General features: G+C 60.4%; 2 protein-coding genes across 6 annotated transcripts in view; one reads left to right on the forward strand and one right to left on the reverse strand.

Moving 5' to 3' along the window:
• The first annotated feature begins 233 nt into the window (after nucleotides 1–233).
• MYBBP1A (MYB binding protein 1a) lies at nucleotides 234–16,853 on the forward strand. Of its 2 annotated transcripts, XM_030799722.1 has the most exons (26): nucleotides 234–511; nucleotides 682–777; nucleotides 1,345–1,428; nucleotides 1,530–1,604; nucleotides 1,707–1,814; nucleotides 3,002–3,177; nucleotides 3,336–3,503; nucleotides 3,631–3,748; nucleotides 5,410–5,705; nucleotides 6,321–6,431; nucleotides 7,114–7,239; nucleotides 7,453–7,620; nucleotides 7,700–7,799; nucleotides 9,809–9,905; nucleotides 9,990–10,141; nucleotides 10,406–10,492; nucleotides 10,576–10,725; nucleotides 10,828–10,998; nucleotides 11,367–11,524; nucleotides 12,774–13,026; nucleotides 13,195–13,320; nucleotides 13,404–13,472; nucleotides 14,043–14,150; nucleotides 14,367–14,468; nucleotides 15,447–15,583; nucleotides 15,781–16,853. In XM_030799722.1, the coding sequence occupies exons 1-26, from the start codon at nucleotides 314–316 to the stop codon at nucleotides 16,337–16,339; spliced, it is 3,993 nt and encodes a 1,330-aa protein (XP_030655582.1). In that variant the 5' UTR covers nucleotides 234–313; the 3' UTR covers nucleotides 16,340–16,853. The 2 variants fall into 2 exon arrangements, with proteins under 2 accessions (XP_030655582.1, XP_030655583.1); XM_030799723.1 differs by lacking the exons at nucleotides 234–511; nucleotides 682–777; nucleotides 1,345–1,428; nucleotides 1,530–1,604; nucleotides 1,707–1,814 and having other exon boundaries at nucleotides 3,144–3,188.
• SPNS2 (sphingolipid transporter 2) overlaps nucleotides 16,722–18,352 on the reverse strand; it is a 39,373-nt gene continuing 37,742 nt past the window's right edge. For 2 of the 4 annotated variants that reach the window (XM_030799726.1, XM_030799724.1), the window contains exon 13: nucleotides 16,722–18,289. Coding sequence is in view for 1 of the 4 variants with exons in the window: in XM_030799724.1 (XP_030655584.1) it covers nucleotides 17,803–18,289 (487 nt within the window). In the remaining 3 variants the exon portion in view is untranslated. The remainder of the gene's footprint in view (nucleotides 18,290–18,352) is intronic. The other 2 variants (XR_004026967.1, XR_004026968.1) reach the window with 2 other exon arrangements.

Consider the following 18,352-nt stretch of genomic DNA (forward strand, 5'->3'; position numbering starts at 1 on the left):
CTCGGTTTGTTTCCGGGATGGGCCCTTAGAAATGCCCTCACGGGGCTCCAAAGGGGCAGATGCCACAGCCGCCAGGGCAGAGCGGGTGTGAGCAGACGGCTGGGAAAAACCGCGCGCCACTAGGCGAGGGACTTCCGCTCAGACCTAAAGCGGAAATGCCGCTTTCCTTGGCCCGGTCGCTCTTGGTTCCCCCGCCCCTTCCGGTTCTTCCGCCTCCGAGCCGACACAAACCGGTGCGCATGCGCCGTGCCCTGACCTGGAAGCGGCTGGGGCCGGAGCACACGTGTTTCGTGTTTCGGTGAGTGTGGCGGAGATGGGGAGCCGGGACCCCGCCGAGCCGATGTCGCCTGGAGAGGCGACGCAGAGTGGCGCCCGGCCTGCCGACCGCCATGGCCTATTGAAGCACAGTCGCGAGTTCTTGGACTTCTTCTGGGACATTGCGAAGCCTGAGCAGGAGACGCGACTTGAGGCCACGGAGAAGCTGCTGGAGTATCTGCGCGGCAGGCCGAAGGTGGAGTGGCGGGGTCTGGGGCAGGGGCCGCGCATATCGCGGCAGGGAAGCGGCGGCGAGCCCGAGGATTTGGGACTGGGAGCACGTGGTCGCGAACGTGGATGCCAAAGTGCGCGGGGGCGTGCACCCTCTTGTCACCATTGAAAACGAGGGTGTGCTTGGTTCCGCAGGGGTCCGAGATGAAATATGCCCTGAAGCGCCTAATCACGGGACTCGGGGTCGGGCGAGAAACAGCCCGGCCCTGCTACAGTTTGGCCCTGGCACAGGTGAGGTGGTGCTCCTGGCAGGGTCCCAGCCATCCAGGTCAAAATGGTGGGGTGTGAGGAGGGCGGCTGTAGTGTCTCAGCTGCGGCGGAGGGGCAGCCCGAGAGAGAGGTCCGGAGTGGCAGAGCTGACTGGAGGCCAACCTGAGGGAGGCCTCACATGAAGGTGGAGAGAGTGTGAGCAAGGCCTGGTCAGGTTTTCTGTTTGGTGCTTGGGTTGCCCGGCCTCTTAGGTACACTTGCTGGGAGCAGTGGGCGCTGGGTGGGCTCCCTTAGGCCTGCAGAGGCATTCAGCTGATTGGAGTAGACCACTCTCTGAGGAGCCTTGACGAGGGGAAGAGCAATAAAGACCCAGGCCTGCAGGATCAGCCTGAGGGGAGCTCAGACCAGGTGCGGCGAGAAGACCCAGTGGCTGAGCATTTCAGACTAGTAATCTAGGGGCCATAGAAGGTGGGACGAGGGACCTGAGGCTTCTTGGGAGAAGTTGAAGGGGGAAGGGAGGTTAAGGTTTGTGAAGATGTAGCTGGGCCATTCTCCTGAACCCTCCTCCTGCCACACAACTCCTGGCAGCTGTTACAGTCTTTTGAAGACCTCCCCTTGTGCAGCATCCTGCAGCAGATACAAGAAAAATATGACCTGCATCAGGTGAAGAAGGTGAGAGTGGGGCCAGGGAGGTCAGCAGCCCCAGGGGTGGGAGGCTTGGGGAATGGGGAGTCCCAGGGCCCCTCATGCCTGTGCCTGGAATCCTTTTCTAGGCGACGCTGAGACCTGCTCTCTTTGCAAACCTGTTTGGAGTGCTCGCCCTCTTTCAGTCAGGCCGGCTGGTGAAGGTAAGAGCTTTGGAAGGAGTGGGGGAATGTAGGCTGGCTTAGGATGGGTGGGGGGACAGTAGTGTGCCCTGCTCATACCCTCTGTCCCTCTGTGGGGACCAGGACCAGGAGGCACTGATGAAGTCGGTGAAGCTGCTGCAGGCCCTGGCCCAGTACCAAAACCACTTGCAGGAGCAGCCCCGGAAGGCCCTGGTGGACGTCCTCTCCGAGGTATGAGCTCACCAGCTGTGCGGGCTCGGGCAACCCTTCCCGTTACAGAGACATCAGGGGGGCTTGGATGAGAATCTGGAACAGCACTGTTCCATAGAAATAGAAAGATGTATAATTTGTAAGCGTTTCAGAGACTTTGTCGAAAAGATAAAAACAGGTGTCACTTAGTAACATTTTACTTCATCTGGTATATCTAAAATATTTCAATCTGCATTGGTATAAAAAACTGTTGAGGTATTTTACACTCTTTTTGTCAGGTCGTCTCCAAAATCCAGTGTGTATTTTACACTTAGGCACATCCCTGTTCAGATTAGCCACCTTTCAAGTGCTCAGCAGCCCTGTGTGGCTGTGGCTACTGTATTGGGCAGTGCAGCTCTAGAACTGTGCCTGGCACGTGGCAAGTATGTAAAACATTTGCTATTGTTATCCTGGTCAAGGCTGGCTCCTTGTGGGCCTCCACTGCCTGACTTGGGCAGGTAGCACCTAGGCCCTTTTGCCACTGAAAAGAGAAAGGCAGGGGCTAGCAGGTCCCCAGGCCAGGGCTTACTGTGCAGTCTTGGCCTCAGAGCCTGAAGGACCTGAATTCGAATCCCAGCTCCCACCTAGGGCTCCTTGTGTATGAAATGAGCTAGTCCTCTGAAATACCAAAAAAAGGAATAATTAAAAGGGTAGCTCTGACCGGGTGTGGTGGCTCACACCTGTAATCCCAGAACTTTGGGAGGCCGAGGTGGGCGGATCACTTGAGGTCAGGAGTTCAAGACCAGCCTGGCCAAAATGGTGAAACCCCATCTCTACTAAAAATACAAAAATTAGCTGGGTATGATGGTGCAAACCTTTAATCCCAGCTGAGGCAGAGGCAGGAGAATTGCTTGAACCCGGGAAGCGGAGGTTGCAGTGAGCCAAGATCACACCACTGTACTCAGCCTGGGCAGCAAAGCGAGACTCTGTCTTAAAAAAAAAAAAAAAAAAAAAAAAAAAAAAAATGGGCAGGTACCTCTGGGGGCCAGTTAGCGTCAGTGGGATGCTTGTCAAAAACCTAGCTGCCTGGGAATTTGAGTTTTGTTAGCAAATGCCCTCTGATGACTCTGGTGCCTCACCAGGTGGCCCTGTGTCGGGAGCAGGTAGAACATGATCCACCAGGTTCACCCCGCAGAGGAAGCCACGATTTCTTCTCTCTCCATCCTTAGGTCTCAAAGGCCACATTACAGGAGATCCTGCCAGAGGTCCTCAAAGCTGACTTGAATATAATTCTCAGCTCCCCCGAACGGCTAGAGCTCTTCCTCCTGGCCCAGCAGAAGGTGCCCTCCAAGCTCAAGAAGCTGGTGGGATCCGTGAACCTATTCTCGGATGAGAATGTTCCCAGGTGTGATGGAGGTGGGCGGATTTGCTCTCTCTGGGGCCGAGGGACTGCATCTGGCCAGGCCCAGATTTGCCGTGTGGCCTGGGGGTGTCCCAGCTGCTTTTGGCACCCTGGCCCTTACCCATGGGGCAAGTGTTCCCTGAGTCCCTTGCCCTCCGCAGGCTGGTGAACGTGCTGAAGATGGCCGCCTCCTCTGTGAAGAAGGACCGCCAGCTGCCCGCCATCGCTCTGGACCTGCTGCGCCTGGCGCTTAAGGAAGATAAGTTCCCACGGTTCTGGAAGGAGGTGGTGGAACAAGGGCTGCTGAAGATGCAGTTCTGGCCAGCCAGGTGCGGGCGATGCGTGTCCTTTCTCGGCCTCCTTCCCTGTCTGTGAAGTGGGGCAGGGCCACCAGTCCTGAGGTCCCCCCCAGAGGGACCAAGGGCTCTGACCAGGCTCTATCCCGCACCCCCTTAGCTACCTATGTTTCCGCCTGCTGGGCGCAGCCCTGCCCCTGCTGACCAAGGAGCAGCTGCAGCTGGTGATGCGGGGAGACGTGATCCGCCATTACGGGGAGCACGTGTGCACTGCTAAGGTGGGTAAAGCCCATGCAGCTCGACACTGCCAGAAAGGCTAGACACGGAGCTCTCCCTGCCAAGAAAGGGGGGAGCAGGGCACCTCGGGGGCTTGGCTAGAGCCATGGGTGTCCCCTTTTTCTGGGTGGTGAGCTGCCTGAACCCCTTCTCCTCAAACAGGTTTTATTTATTTTTTTTTTTTTGAGTTGGAGTTTCACTCTTGTTGCCCAGGCTGGAGTGCAGTGGTGCGATCTGGGCTCACTGCCACCTCCGCCTCCCAGATTCAAGCGATTCTCCTGCCTCAGCCTCCTGAGTAGCTGGGATTACAGGCCCCTGCCACCATGCCCAGCTAATTTTTGTATTTTCGGTAGAGACGGGGTTTTGCCATGTTGGCCAAGCTGGTCTCGAACTCGTGACCTTAGGTGATCCGCCCTCCTTGGCCTCCCAGAGTGTTGGGATTACAGACGTGAGCCACCATACATGGCTTTCCTCTGACAGTTTTGATAAGGTCAGGCCCTTCTGCCAGCAGGCCCCCTCGTGGGCATGGATAGCCAGCGGGCTGTTCAGACCTCCCTCCACCCCCACCCATGTTGCAGTGATGAGAACAGTCGTCATGACCGTGTTTGGGCACCAGTGAGCCTGGTGCCCAGTAAGTGCTGCTGGGTTTACTGTTCTCACCAGCTCATTTTATCTTTGCAACGAGTTTCAGAGAGCTGTCATTCTGGGTGAGGGGGCAGACTTGAAGTATTAGCCAGTGGTTAAGAGCTTGGGTTGGACGGTGGTGCACACCTGTAGACCCTGTTACCCGGGAGGCTGAGGTGGGAGGATCCCTTGAACCCAGAATTTTGAGGCTGCGGTGAGCCATGATCGTGGCACTGCACTCCAGGGGCACAACTCTAAAAAATTAAAAGGAAAACAGTGTGGGCTGTGAAGCCAGACAGTTACCCCATTGGGAGCCTCTGACCCTGAGAAGTTACTTCTAGGTGTGTTTGTGTCTGACTTTATTCACCTACGCAATGACAATATTGGCCAACTGCAAAGGGTTGCTAAAAATGCTAAGCTGCCGCACAAAAACGCGGAGCGTGGGTCCTGGCACTGAGTAAGTGCGTGAGAGGTGGTGGTTTTTGGTCCCGAAGATGGCACGGCTAGGAATTGGCAGCGTGGGCTTTGAACCCAGGTCAGTCTCACCTCTTAACTACCACTCTGCCCTGTGCTGAGCCATGAACACAGGCCATCCCCGTCGAGCAAGGCGGAAAGAGGGGCTTTCTGGGGCCGGAGGTGCTGAAGCTGGGGCAGTCAGACCCACAGAAGCCTTGACGCCAGACAAAAACACTGGGGTGACAGGGAACTGTTGCAAGTTGAGGCTCAGCCTAGCTGTGTACGACAGATTTCCGGGGCTCGGTTTAACCCGTAGTGGGCACAAGCCTGGTGGGCTGTTGCCCGCCCGCCCCCCCCCCCACCCCCCCCGCCCCGGGCTGTTGGGTTGTTGCCCGCCTGCCCCCCCCCCCCCCAGCTGTTGGGTTGTTGCCCGCCTGCCCCCCTGGGCTTGTTGGGTTGTTGCCTGCCTGCCCCCCCCCGGGCTGTTGGGTTGTTGCCCGCCTGCCCCGCCGTGGGCTGTTGGGTTGTTGCCCGCCTGCCCCCACTGGGCTGGTGGGCTCAGGGCCATGCCTAACTCTTGCAGCTCCCAAAGCAGTTCAAGTTTGCTCCAGAGATGGACGATTACGTGGGCACCTTCCTAGAGGGGTGCCAGGATGACCCTGAGCGGCAGCTGGCCGTGCTAGTGGCCTTCTCATCCGTCACCAACCAAGGCCTCCCTGTCACGCCTACTTTCTGGCGGGTTGTGCGGTTCCTGAGCCCTCCGGCCCTGCAGGGCTATGTGGCCTGGCTGCGGGCCATGTTTCTCCAGCCAGACCTGGACTCCTTGGTTGACTTCAGCACCAACAACCAGAAGAAAGCCCAGGATTCATCGCTCCACGTGTGAGTGGACCTTGGGGGAGGATGCCTAATTTAGGAGTTAGCTTCCTAGGCCTGCAGAGCCCTGCGACCCGAGCCCGCCCTCCACAGCGTCCTGGCTCTAAACCATGAGAGGAGCGAGGGGGAAGAGCCTTAGCTCTCATATGATATGAGGCCTCAGTTTACTTGTGTGTCCCCACACTGGCAATTGGGATGGGGAGATCTTGGATTCCTGTCTCCGAGATCAGGCAAAGGAATGTCCTGTTTTTGCCAGTTCTTTTTTTTTTTTTTTTTGAGACAGAGTCTCACTCTCTGTGGCCTAAGCTGGAATGCAGTGGCGTATGATCTCAGCTCACTGCAACTTCTGCCTCCCGGGTTCAAGCAATCACGCAGTTCTCTGCCTCAGCCTCTCCAGTAGCTGGGACTACAGGCACCCGCCACCACACCCGGCTAATTTTTGTATTTTTAGTGGAGATGGGGGTTCACCGTGTTGGCCAGGCTGATCTCGAACTCCTGACCTCAAGTGATTCGCCAGCCTTGGCCTCCCAAAGTGCTGGGATTACAGGTGCGAGCCACTGGGCCCAGCCTGTTTTTGCCAGTTCTAAGTGGCTCACATGACCTCGCCTCCTGCCCCGCTAGGCCTGAGCGAGCTGTGTTCCGGCTGAGGAAATGGATCATCTTTCGATTGGTGAGCATTGTGGACAGCCTGCACCTGGAGATGGAGGAGGCCTTGACTGAGCAGGTGGCCAGGTGCGAGCTGTGCTGGAGCCCCAGCTTCCCATGGGTGTGTGGCCAAGGAATGGGGCCCCTTAACTCGTCCTAGTTTGCATCCCCTGGAGCCAGAAGCCTTTGGGTTGAGTCATCAGTGGGGAGCAGGCACAAGGGGACTTGGGAATTCCTCAGGAACCCGTCAAGGGAAGGGGCCCAGGAGGCACCCCAGCTGCAGGGGCCTAAAAGGTTCAGGTGTGCTCTGCACGCCCTGCAGGCAGCTTTTGCATGTGGGAGGTGTCAGGGGAGCCTTCTGCCCCACACCTGCCTCATCTGTGCCAGTGCAGAGTCGGGTGCTCACGTCACCCTCAACATGCAGGGTTGCAAGAGGGGGCTGCCCCATGTTTGCAGGAGCAGTGATGTGACTCGGCCATGACCACACAGCCTCCCGTCTGTTGGTTCCTTGGGAGGGGCACTGATTCTCTCCAGCTCGGGTTAAACCACGTTCAGCTGGGGATCCAGACCAGAGAAACGGCCCCTTCCCCTCCTAGCCCAGCCCAGCCACCTCCAGCCTTGCCCGTCAGGCCCCCGAGGACTATACCCAGAGCAGAAGGGCTCCTCCTCCTCCTGCTGCCCTTGTACCCTCGGTGGTGCCATCCAAGGAGGGGAGCCCGTAAAAACCAATGGCAGTGAATGGCGATGGCCGCTCTCCCGCCCTCCCCAGGTTTTGTTTGTTCCACTCGTTCTTTGTCACAAAGAAGCCCACATCCCAGATCCCCGAGACAAAGGGGCCGTTCTCCTTCCCTTTGGAAAGCCAGGCCCGCGAGGCTGTCAGCAGTGCCTTCTTCAGGTGAGTCTTGGGCAGCCCAGGAGAGGTCCAAAGGTGGGAAGGCCTTGAGGGCGCCTGCTCCCTCCAGGTACCTTAAGTTGGGAATAACGGCAGAGGCCCCGGGAGTTCTAGTAGGTCCTGGAGAGGTGGGAGACCGAGCCCTGGGGAAGGCAGAGGGGGGTGGCTACATTCACTCGTCCGGTCTGGCGACCCCAAGCCCCACCCCTCGCCTAGTCTGCTGCAGACCCTCAGCACGCAGTTCAAGCAGGCACCGGACCAGACCCGGGGTGGGCAGCCCTGGACCTATCACCTGGTGCAGTTTGCAGACCTGCTGTTGAATCACAGCCACAACGTGACCACTGTGACACCCTTCACTGAGCAGCAGCGCCAGGCCTGGGACCGGTGAGCACGTGGGATTTCCAGGGGGTGGGCAGGACGCCGACTGGCGCAGGGGCCTGGGAATCTGCCTGTCTCCCCGCAGGATGCTGCAGACTCTGAAGGAGCTGGAGGCCCACTCCTCAGAGGCCAGGGCTGCTGCCTTCCAGCACCTTCTGCTCCTCGTGGGCATCCACCTTCTCAAGGTACTGGGGCCTGGGAGGGAGGGGCCATGAGCCTGGGGTTCTGTGGCACAATGGGCCCTACCGAGAGGCTTGAGGGCTGTGCGGGTTTCCTGGAGAGGCTCTGGGGGGGTTAAGTTGGGAGGTTTTTGAAGCCAACCTCGTCACAGGTGGGAACATCCCTCTGGCCACTTAGTGGCACCAGCTGGTGTCCTAGGCTTTCCATGCAGGGTCTCGTAATCCCCACAGCTTCGAGGCAGACACCCCCTCTCCATGTTTGACATGGAGAAACTGAGACTCAAAGCAGCTTGCACTGTACTGCCAGCTGTGGGAACACCTTCTGGCGACAGGCTGTCCCGCTCGCTTCTTCCCATCAGGAAGCCCTGACCACATCCGAGGCCCAGTACCCTGATTTCTTTTGAGAGTTTTCTTCTCATGACATAGGAGGCTCTTATCGGGGCTGCTTCAGGTCTTATGTAGCCTGAGTAGGTGGGTCTCTCGCTTGTTCCCGTCTGGCCACTTGGCTGTGGTTGCCTTACTTGCCAGCTTTGGTTATTCTGAGCCCAGCATGTGGATGAGCTGTTTGGGGAAAGTTTGGCCACAATGCCTCTTCCGATTCTTGGCGTCAGGCCTTTGATAGCAGCAGAGCCCTAGTGATTCTAGGACGCGTGGAGCCTGCCCCCAACCTGGGGATCTCCGGACTTGACTTGGACAGAGGAGGCTGCAGGTTGCTGTGTCAGAGCCTTAGATAAAAGTTGCAGCCCTGGCTGGGCACGGGGCTCGTACCTGTAATCCCAGCACTTAGGGAGACCAAGGCGGGTGATCACGAGGTCAGGAGTTCAAGACCAGCCTGGCCAACACAGTGAAACCCCTTCTCTACTAAAATACAAAAATTAGCCGGGTGTGGTGGCAGGTGCCTGTAATCCCAGCTACTCAGGAGGGTGAGGCAGGAGAATTGCTTGAACCTGGGAGACGGAGGTTGCAGTGAGCCGAGATGACACCACTGCACTCCAGCCTGGGCGACAGAGCAAGATTCCGTCTTAGAAAAAAAAAATAAAAAGGCACAGCCCAGAGAAGGAGAGGGACCTGCTTGGGCACACCACCTGGGAGCCGGAGAGCAATGACAAGGGCTTTGGGCTGCTTTGTCCCACCCTGGCCTAAACGTTCAAGCTGCCTACTGCATTATGAGGGAAAGTCTGCCTTTTAGATACCAAAGATCACACAGTTTTCAAGAGCTCCTGCACATGCGCACACCACGCCAGCTCACTGGGGTCTGGGGTTATCCCGTCCGATGAGTTCAATGTAATTAAATTAGTTAAAACTAAGGACTTGCAATTCTGTCTCTCATGCCAAGCCAAGCATGGAGGGAATAATCTAGAATTATGAATTGGGGGCTGGGGCTTGCTAGCTTCTCTGGGACCCTGACCATCCTTGTCAGGCTCTGCCTCTCTTGAGTGTCAGAGGGGGAGTTGGACTCCTTGTCCCCTGCAGGCTTTTGGATCCTATAACTGTGTATTAGGTATAAAAAAGCCCTCAGCCAGGCGTGGGGGCTCATGCCTGGAATCCCAGCACTTTGGGAGGCCAAGGGGGGGGTGGATCATGAGGTCAGGAGTTCAAGACCATCCTGGCCAACATGGTGAAACCCTGTCTCTACTCAAAATACAAAAATTAGCCGGGCATGGTGGTACACACCTGTAATCCCAGCTACTTGGGAGGCTGAGGCAGGAGAATGGCTTGAACCCGGGAGGCAGAGGTTGTGGTGATCCGAGATCAGACCACTGCACTCCAGCCTGGGCAATAGAGTGAGACTCCATCTCAAAAAAAAAAAAAAAAAAAAAAGCCCTCTTGGGGTGTCCTGGGGTCCAGCCGGGGTCTTCCATTCTGGATTGTGGGGGTGACTGGCCAGGCTGGGCCAGTGGTTGGGGTGTTGAAGGCTTCTGATGCCACTGCTCCCATTTGGCCAGCCCCTCGCCTGGCTTAGAAGGGCTGGGGACAGGGCCTGGCCCCAATGTGTGTCCTTTCCCTGCCCGCAGTCCCCTGCGGAGAGCTGTGACCTGCTGGGCGACATCCAGACCTGCATCAGGAAGAGCCTGGGAGAGAAGCCCCGCCGGAGCCGCGCCAAGGCCATCGGTGGGTCCTTGGTCATGACAGGGACTGGAGTGGTGCGGCGGGGCCAGCGGTCCCCTGTCCGGGCTCAACCCCTCCCTCTTGCAGACCCCCAGGAGCCGCCGTGGGTAGAGGTGCTGGTGGAGGTCCTGCTGGCCCTGCTGGCCCAGCCCAGCCACCTCATGCGCCAGGTGGCCCGGAGCGTGTTTGGCCACATCTGCTCCCACCTGACCCCGCGTGCCCTGCAGCTAATTCTGGACGTGAGTTGGGACCTTTGGGAGTGGAATGTGGGCTGGGGCTCACTGAGCAGCGAGCTCCACTGGGGGTGCCGCTTCAGCCTCCAGCCTCCCCGCCGGGAGCCTGCGGCCGGTGGGAGGGGTCTCAGCGAGGCCTTGGCCTGGCCTGGCCACCTCTCCTAGGCTCCGTTTTCTTCTGGGAAATGGAGGCCTTTGGCCAAGGCTGGGCGGGGCCTGGAGAGGAGGGCAGGGGCCGCAAATGGGTCACTGGCCGGCACCCCTCCCCAGGTGCTGAACCCCGAGACCAGTGAGGATGAGGATGACCGCGTGGTGGTGATGGACGATTCCGCTGAGCGGCGGCTGAAGGGTGCAGAGGTGCTGCCAGTGCGGGCCGGGCGGGGGCGGCGGGGAGTGGGACTATCGAGGAGGTGTGTGACGCGCCTGCCTCTACCACACAGGACAAGAGCGAGGACGGCGAGGACAACAGAAGCTCAGAGAGTGAAGAGGAGAGCGAGGGGGAGGAGAGCGAGGAGGAGGAGCGCGACGGGGACGTGGACCAGGGCTTCCGGGAGCAGCTGATGACTGTGTTGCAGGCCGGGAAGGCGCTGGTGGGTGGGGGGGTTGGGTGGGGGTGGCAGGGGAGGGCTCGGGTGTCCCCATGTTGTGTGCCCGCCCGAGGCCAGGCTGACCGCTGGGCCTCTGTCCCCCAGGGTGGAGAGGACAGTGAGGACGAGGAGGAGCTGGGGGATGAGGCCATGATGGCCCTGGACCAGAGCCTCGCCAGCCTCTTTGCCGAGCAGAAGCTGCGTATCCAGGCCCGGCGAGACGAGAAGAACAAGCTGCAGAAGGAGAAGGCGCTGCGGCGCGACTTCCAGATCCGGGTGAGCCTGGGGGCATGCCGCACCCACCCCCGCCTCCGTGTGCACCCACCCCCGCCTCCGTGTGCACCCACCCCCGCCTCCGTGTGCACCCACCCCCGCCTCCGTGTGCACCCACCCCCGCCTCCCTGTGCACCCACCCCCGCCTCCCTGTGCACCCACCCCCGCCTCCGTGTGCACCCACCCCCGCCTCCGTGTGCACCCACCCCCGCCTCCGTGTGCACCCACCCCCGCCTCCCTGTGCACCCACCCCCGCCTCCGTGTGCACCCACCCCCGCCTCCCTGTGCACCCACCCCCGCCTCCCTGTGCACCCACCCCCGCCTCCCTGTGCATCCACCCCCGTGTTGCTGACCTGCCCTCCTGGTTGCAGGTGCTGGACCTGGTGGAAGTGCTGGTGACCAAGCAGCCCGAGAATGCCCTGGTCCTGGAGCTGCTGGAGCCGCTGCTGAACATCATCCGGCGCAGCCTGCGCAGCAGTAGCTCCAAACAGGAGCAGGACCTTCTGCACAAGACGGCGCGCATCTTCACGTGAGCACGGGGGTGCAGGGCAGGCAGGTGTGGCCAGCAGCCACCAGGCACAGGAGAACCAGAGCTCTAGGCTTGCTGTCTGCACAGGAAGGAGAGAGCCAAGCTTCCAGCCTGGGCCCCTACCTCACAGGCTCACTGCTAAGCCCTGGAGGCACACTTCACTCAGTGACTCCCACAGTCCTTGCTTCATCTGCGTGTTTTCCTGACACAGGGCCAACGGTGCCCTGGAGCTGGGGTCCATCCCTGCCCTTGACAGTCTCGAGGGGGCTGTGCTGGGGTGGAGGGGGGGACAGTGGGAGCACCTGTGTCAGGGGACACCCAACCCAGTCCTTGGAGGTGTAGCGTGCATGGGAGTTTGTCAGGCTGGGAGGCCTTGGGCAGGGCAGAAAGGGAGGAAGAGCATCCTGACGGGAGCCGGTCAGACATGTAGCTGGAAGGTCAGGCGAACAGCAAGGCCACAGGCCCCTGCACTCCTCGCAGGCCCTGACCCTAGCGGTGCTGGGGGCCACACAGGCATTATCAGCAAGAGCATTGGCGTGGGGGAGGGTCTGAGTCTGGTTTCCCTTTTCAGAAATGGCTGGCAGCGCGGAGAAGGGTTTGGGAGGGGCTGTGCTAGAGGCAGGGGGCCCGGGAGGGAGGCAGTGGCAGGCATGGGAGAGACAGGCAGGCACCAGGTAGACCTGCCTTCAGCACTCAGGTGCTGGGGAGGTGAAGGCCTGGGACCTGGGGTGCTGCGTGGATAGTCAGGAGGGGTGGGGAGTGTGACTGGTAGTGCATTCTTCACAACCCCAGGCCCGCCCAGGCCATGCCTTCTCAGGTAGTTCTGCCAGCATGTGTGGACAGTGTCGTTTGTTGAGCATCCTGCCTCTTGTCCCCATTGTGTCCCCGGCCCTGCAGGGCCACAGAGGGTTCTGAGCACATGAATCCTTGTCTCGCTTTACAAAAGGCCTGGAGGTCACTGCCCCACGAGAGACAAGTGTGGACAGGAGGGGTGCCCCAGGCAGGTGGTTGGCCCTTGGTGCAGCCTCCGCTCAGGGAGCTGTTCTGTTTTCCCCTGCAGTGCCCCTGTCACCCAAGCACTCTGAGCCCACACAGCTTCCAGGCAGCCTGCAGGCAGCCCTGGGCCTTCCTCTGTGGCCTGGGTCACCTCCGTCTTCTTCTAAGTCTGTTTCCCCCGCTGTAAAGTGGGACTTGGGTTGGTTGTGCGTGGCGGAGCGGGGTGGACCAAGAATGTTCTCACCACCCACAGGCACCACCTGTGCCGTGCCCGGCGCTACTGCCACGATTTGGGTGAGCGCGCAGAGGCCCTGCACGCCCAGGTGGAGCGGTTGGTGCAGCAGGCTGGCCGCCAGCCCGACTCCCCCACCGCCCTCTACCACTTCAACGCTTCTCTCTACCTGCTCCGGGTCTTGAAGGGCAACACTGCCGAGGGCTGCGTGCATGAGACACAGGAGAAGCAGAAAGCCGGCACTGACCCCAGCCTCATGCCCATGGGCCCGCAGGTGAGCAGGGCCTGGCCCAGGAGCAGCCCCAGGTATTTCACAGCCAGGGAGTGGAGGCCGGGACTGCCCCAGGGCCCAACCCTCAGCCTTCTGAAGGTAGGCCAGGCTCTGCTCCTGTCCCAGGGACCCCTCTCCTGGCCTCACCCAGCTCGCTGTCCCCTGGCCTAGGCTGCCAGCTGCTTGGACTTGAACCTGGTGACCCGGGTGTACTCAACAGCACTGAGCTCCTTCCTGACCAAGCGCAACAGCCCCCTCACAGTTCCCATGTTCCTCAGCCTCTTCTCCCGGCACCCGGTGAGTGTTGGGGCCTTCCCTGCTTCCTCAGGGTCCCTGCTCAGCCCAGCCTGCACCTCACAGCCCTTGTCCCTCCCCACCAGGTGCTCTGTAAGAGCCTGCTCCCCATCCCGGTCCAGCATATCACAGGCCCGGTACGGCCCCGTCATCAGGTAAGAGACTTCCCAGCTCCCAGCCCAGGGTCTGTCTGAATTAACCCACTTAACCCTCTTCTGACTGGATATTGTGAGGCCCCAGAGCACTGCACTGGTGAGCACGGGCACAGCTGTCCCTGCCCCGCTGGCTTGGCTGTGGTACACTGTCTCTGAAGGGGGTGGCCATGCCCTGGACCCTGCCACACAGTGAACACAGAGGAGCTGAGGGGGCAGGGCCGGCCTCACTGCTGCAGCCATTGCTGCCCATTTGGCCACACACAGGATGCCCCTGGTAGTGTCTGCTCCGGTGCCAGGGTTGTCGGGGGCAGGCTGGAGGAAGATGGCACTAAGCCAATAAGAGGCAGGAATTGTCCCAACCTGAGGTCCCATCTCTATCCAGCTGGGAGGCCTTGGTGTCCCCACCTGCACATGAAGGCACAGGAGCAGGTGGTCACAGAGCCCAATGCAGCAGGCAGCCTCGCACGCTGCCCACAGCAGTGCCGGGCAGGCCCCCGAGCCCTCATGCATCCCTGAGCCGTGAGCACCGGATGTGCCGAGGCTCCTGCCACCCACCTTTGCCACCCACAGGCCTGCCTGCTGCTCCAGAAGAGCCTGTCCATGCGGGAGGTGAGGTCGTGCTTTGAGGAGCCCGAGTGGAAGCAGCTGATGGGCCAGGTCCTAGCAAAGGTCACCGAGGTAACAGCCGGGGGGCGCCCTTTGCCCACTCCCTCAGAATCAGTTCTCTGGGAGACCGATCTCTGGGAAAGAAGTGAGGATTGGAGCCCGAGTCCAGAGTTGGGGGAACTGGGGTTGTCCCAGGAGACGGTCCCTGCTTCTGGGCTTTAGTCCCGGCTGGGAAACAGAAAGGCGAGCGGCTCTCCGGGGTGCCTCAGCCTGGCCACCCTTCCCTAGAACCTGCGCGTGCTGGGGGAGGCGCGGACCAAGGCGGAGCATCAGCAGGCACTGTCCTCTCTGGAGCTGCTCAACGCTCTCTTCAGGACCTGCAAACATGAGGTGAGGCGGGGGCCCAGTCTGGGGTCGTGTTGGGGTTCCTCTTAGGAGCCTCGGGGCCTCCTGGGCAGCAGTGCCATGCCTGGGCTGGACTGCGGGGATGGGGATCATGTGGGGAAACTTCTGAGTGCCTGGGCCAGGGCTCTGGGCTGTCATTTGGGCAGTTACCAAACCATGGATGGATGAGTGACTTGGGAAGGGACTGTGCCACCCTGACCTCCTCCTGCAGGGCGAGGTGAGAGGGGGTGGCACTGCCACATCCCGTGAGAAAGCCAAGAAGGGGATGGCAGGGCTGGAGATGTGGAAGGGTTGGAGAAGATTCAGGGTGAGCAGCCAGGTTTCCAGGCCTGGCACAGGAGTGTGGGCAGCCATCAGGGCAGGGCCGGGAGGCAGTTGGAGGCGGCCATCTGGGTCCCCCGGTCTGGCCCAGAGGGCAAGGTTTGGGAATCTTCAGCATAGGTGCTAGTCAGCCCTTGTGGAGGGAGAGCTTGCCAAGGGGGTGCTGGCAGGCAGAGGCGGGGCCCGGGATGGGGCCTTACAAAACTGGCTGATAGTGAGGAAGCCAGGAGAGCAGCGCTCCTGGAAGCTAGCAGGTTCCAACAATAACCCATTCAGGATGTGCAGGAAGGTGGCAGGGGTGGGTGGGGAAGGGCTTTGGCAGCCCCGCGGTGATGGAGTGATGGGGAGTGGCCCTCTTGGAGGTGGGTGGGCCAGGGCCACTGTTGGAGGGGAGGACACCGAGATAGGCCTTTGGCTATGGGAAGGAGGAGAACCAACACCTGGGGCGCGTGTTTCCTCCCTCGGTAAGAGACACGGATGATTCAACAGGCAGAAGGAGAGGCTGAGGCCGGGAGGGCGCAGGGGTTACTGGCGAGGCAGCAACAGGGCAAAGGTGGGAAGACTGGGAGCCCGGGAGAGGCCCTGCCTTCTGTGGCCCCGCCTTCTGTGGCCCCCACAGCTCTGCCTTCCCACCCTCTGCAGAAGCTGACCTTGGACCTGACGGTGCTCCTGGGCGTGCTGCAGGGGCAACAGCAGAGCCTACAGCAGGGGGCGCACTCCACCGGCTCCAGCCGCCTGCACGACCTCTACTGGCAGGCCATGAAAACCCTGGGAGTCCAGTAGGTTCTGGGAGGGGAATGCACAGCTTGGGTGGGGGCTGAGAACACCTTCACGCTGTTGCACACACGCACTCAAGCGCATGCTCAGATGTGGGAGCTGTAGGACCCTGGGGCCTCACAGGATCCAGGTGGAGGTGGTGGTCGCAGTGGCTGCTGCCCTCACTGGGCACCTTCTTACCTTGCTCACTTCCCTTCAGGCGCCCCAAGTTGGAGAAGGATGCCAAGGAGGTCCCCAGTGCCACCCAGAGCCCCATCAGCAAGAAGCGGAAGAAAAAGGGATTCTTGCCGGAGACGAAGAAGCGCAAGAAACGCAAGTCAGAGGATGGCACGTCAGCGGAGGATGGCACACCTGCAGCCACCGGCGGGAGCCAGCCCCCCAGCATGGGCAGGAAGAAGAGGAACAGGACAAAGGCCAAGGTTCCAGCCCAGGCCCAGGCAAACGTGACGCCTTCCACCAAGAGTCCAGCCCCTGGCGCCCCCACCCTGAGCCCCAGCACCCCTGCCAAATTCCCAAAACTGCAGAAGAAAAACCAGAAGCTGCTCCAGGTGAATGGGGCTCCTGGATCCCCTGCGGAACCTGCAGGCCAAAAGCAGCATCAGAAGGCTCTTCCCAAAAAAGGGGTCTTGGGCAAATCACCCCTGTCTGCGCTGGCACGGAAAAAGGCAAGGCTGTCTTTGGTCATCAGGAGTCCCAGCCTGCTTCAGAGCGGGGCCAAGAAGAAGAAAGCGCAGCTGAGGAAGGCGGGGAAGCCCTGAGCCACAGGTACGGGCCGCCCCCAGCCCCTGCCTCCATCTGCCTGAGACTTTTTTTTTTTTTTAACCATGATTTTAATACACAAGCTGCTTCTAAGGCGCCGGCTCTGCCCCTGGGGAGGGTGGCTGTTGCCGCCTGCCTGGGCATCCTGCTCTGGCGAGCACAGCCTGAGCCATTCCTGCAGGGGTCCCAGGGTGCAGAGACCTCCCTGCCCCCGGTTCTGGGCTGGGACCTTGGCTCCAGGGCCATGTCCAGGGCTCTGGTGTTTGCCTGGGTGGGTGCAGGTTGACGCGCTGGCTGCAGGCTGGGTACAGGTGTGACCATCTCTCGTGCCTGCCACCCCCTTGCCCACAGGCTTTTTTGCTGTGAGGGAGCCACCGGGGGTGATTTAAATAGGTTTATTTCTTCATTTACAAGACGAATATATTTGGCTTCTCTCTTAAGACTCTGAGATTCACAATCAGCAGCTCTAAAAAATAAAGGAGCAGTTTGGCTTCCGGAAGGAAGAGGAGGCAACACTCGGACCTGGTTCTTGTACAACAAGAAAACATCGCTGGGGCTCCACTGAGGCTGAGGCTGGAGTGGGGGTGGAGGCTGGTCTTTGGAGGATACCACCCCCACCCCATCCTCGTCAGGCCCCCGGGGTACCCCAGAGCTTGGTGGGTGAGTATTCCACTAGCTTACACACCACTGAAGCCACAGCCAGCCAGTAACTAAGGGGCAAGAAGAGCATTGTCCAAGCTGGCTCTCGGGGTCTCCTATTGGCCACAAGGGTACCCCCCCAGCACCAGAACCACCTTGATTGCAGCAGAAGTGCAGGGAGTGGATGACGCAGGGGGCTAAGCTCCCCCAAAGCGGGTTGGGGCTGGTGTGAAGGTGGCAGCTGCATCCTGGTGTGTGCATGGATGGAAGGTGGGTGATCGAAGGCCTGGCCCCCGGGGTCACTTGGTGGAATGCCAGCAGCCAGTGTGTGGGTAGGGGCTGGCCTCTCCCGGGGGCCTCGGCCTCAGCTCTGGGGCAGGAAGCTTTGTGGATAGCTGCTTCCTCCAGCAGCCGGAGCCCTGGCTACTGCCCCATGGCTTCTGGGAATGGTCTCCTGGGCCCTGCCCCTGGAAAAGGCTCAGCTCAGCCTCGGGGAAGGAGTGGGTTCCTGGCTTGGGGGTTGGTGGCGGGGAGAGGAGCCCTGCAGGGGTGGGCTGGTGTGCACCTCCCGGAGACCTTGAGCCTGGGGGCACAGGTACTGCACAGCTGCAGCCAGGGCCTTCACCCCTGGTGATGCCAGCTTATCAGAACAGTCCCCATCTGGGACCTCCAGGCTGGGAGCCAACCCGAGATAGACAGTGTCCTCCAGGGAGTACCCAGTGACTTGGGTGCCCAGCTTCATTTGCCAGGTTCAGTCCGATACCCCCAAGATCCGAGGCCCAGCTGAGCAGTGGTCTCTGCACACCAGGCCCTCGCGTGAGCCTCAAAGCCAGGACTGCCGCCCTGAGGCCTGGGCCACCTGCTCTCTGTATGGTCCAGGGTCTGTTGAGTCGTCAAAGCTGCAGATCGTGCTTTGCCCAGCAAGTTGTGGGGGAAAGTCCAGCGCCCTGGCCCTTCGTTCCAGGGAGGGCAGGGACTTGCCCAAGATCACATAAGCTGGTGGCAGGCCAGGCTCTCCCCGGACACCCACTTGGGGCTGTCTTCTTCCTTGGCCCCAGGGGCCCTGCAGCCCAAACCTAGGGCTGGGAATCTGTCCAACCGTGTGGCTCCAACACACACATCCTTCCAGGGTAACTGAGGACATGGCCTCCTCTTGATGCCAGGGCCACTCAGCAGGCCTGGGCCAGAGAGGGTGGGTGCCTAGCCGTGGATCACACAGAAAGCTTTGGGGCAGCCCAGCCGGTCCCGGATGCTGTAGGACACCTCCCAGACTAGGTGGGAGTGTGGGTTCTTCATTGTCCCAATGGCACCTGGGGAAAGGGGTGTCAGGTCAGAAGTGGGGCTTAGTGGGGCCCATACCAAGGCTGCCCTGC

The sequence above is a fragment of the Nomascus leucogenys genome, chromosome 19, assembly GCF_006542625.1.
Source record: "Nomascus leucogenys isolate Asia chromosome 19, Asia_NLE_v1, whole genome shotgun sequence".
NCBI classification, from domain to species: Eukaryota; Metazoa; Chordata; class Mammalia; order Primates; family Hylobatidae; genus Nomascus; species Nomascus leucogenys.

Excerpts from the sequence above, each read along its gene's own strand:
- MYBBP1A (XM_030799722.1), top strand. The coding sequence starts at position 314 with ATGGGGAGCCGGGACCCCGCCGAGCCGATGTCGCCTGGAGAGGCGACG. Across the intron at positions 7,240-7,452 it reads GTCAGCAGTGCCTTCTTCAG|TCTGCTGCAGACCCTCAGCA; the intron begins GTGAGTCTTGGG and ends CCCCTCGCCTAG. Across the intron at positions 7,800-9,808 it reads TGGGCATCCACCTTCTCAAG|TCCCCTGCGGAGAGCTGTGA; the intron begins GTACTGGGGCCT and ends CCCTGCCCGCAG.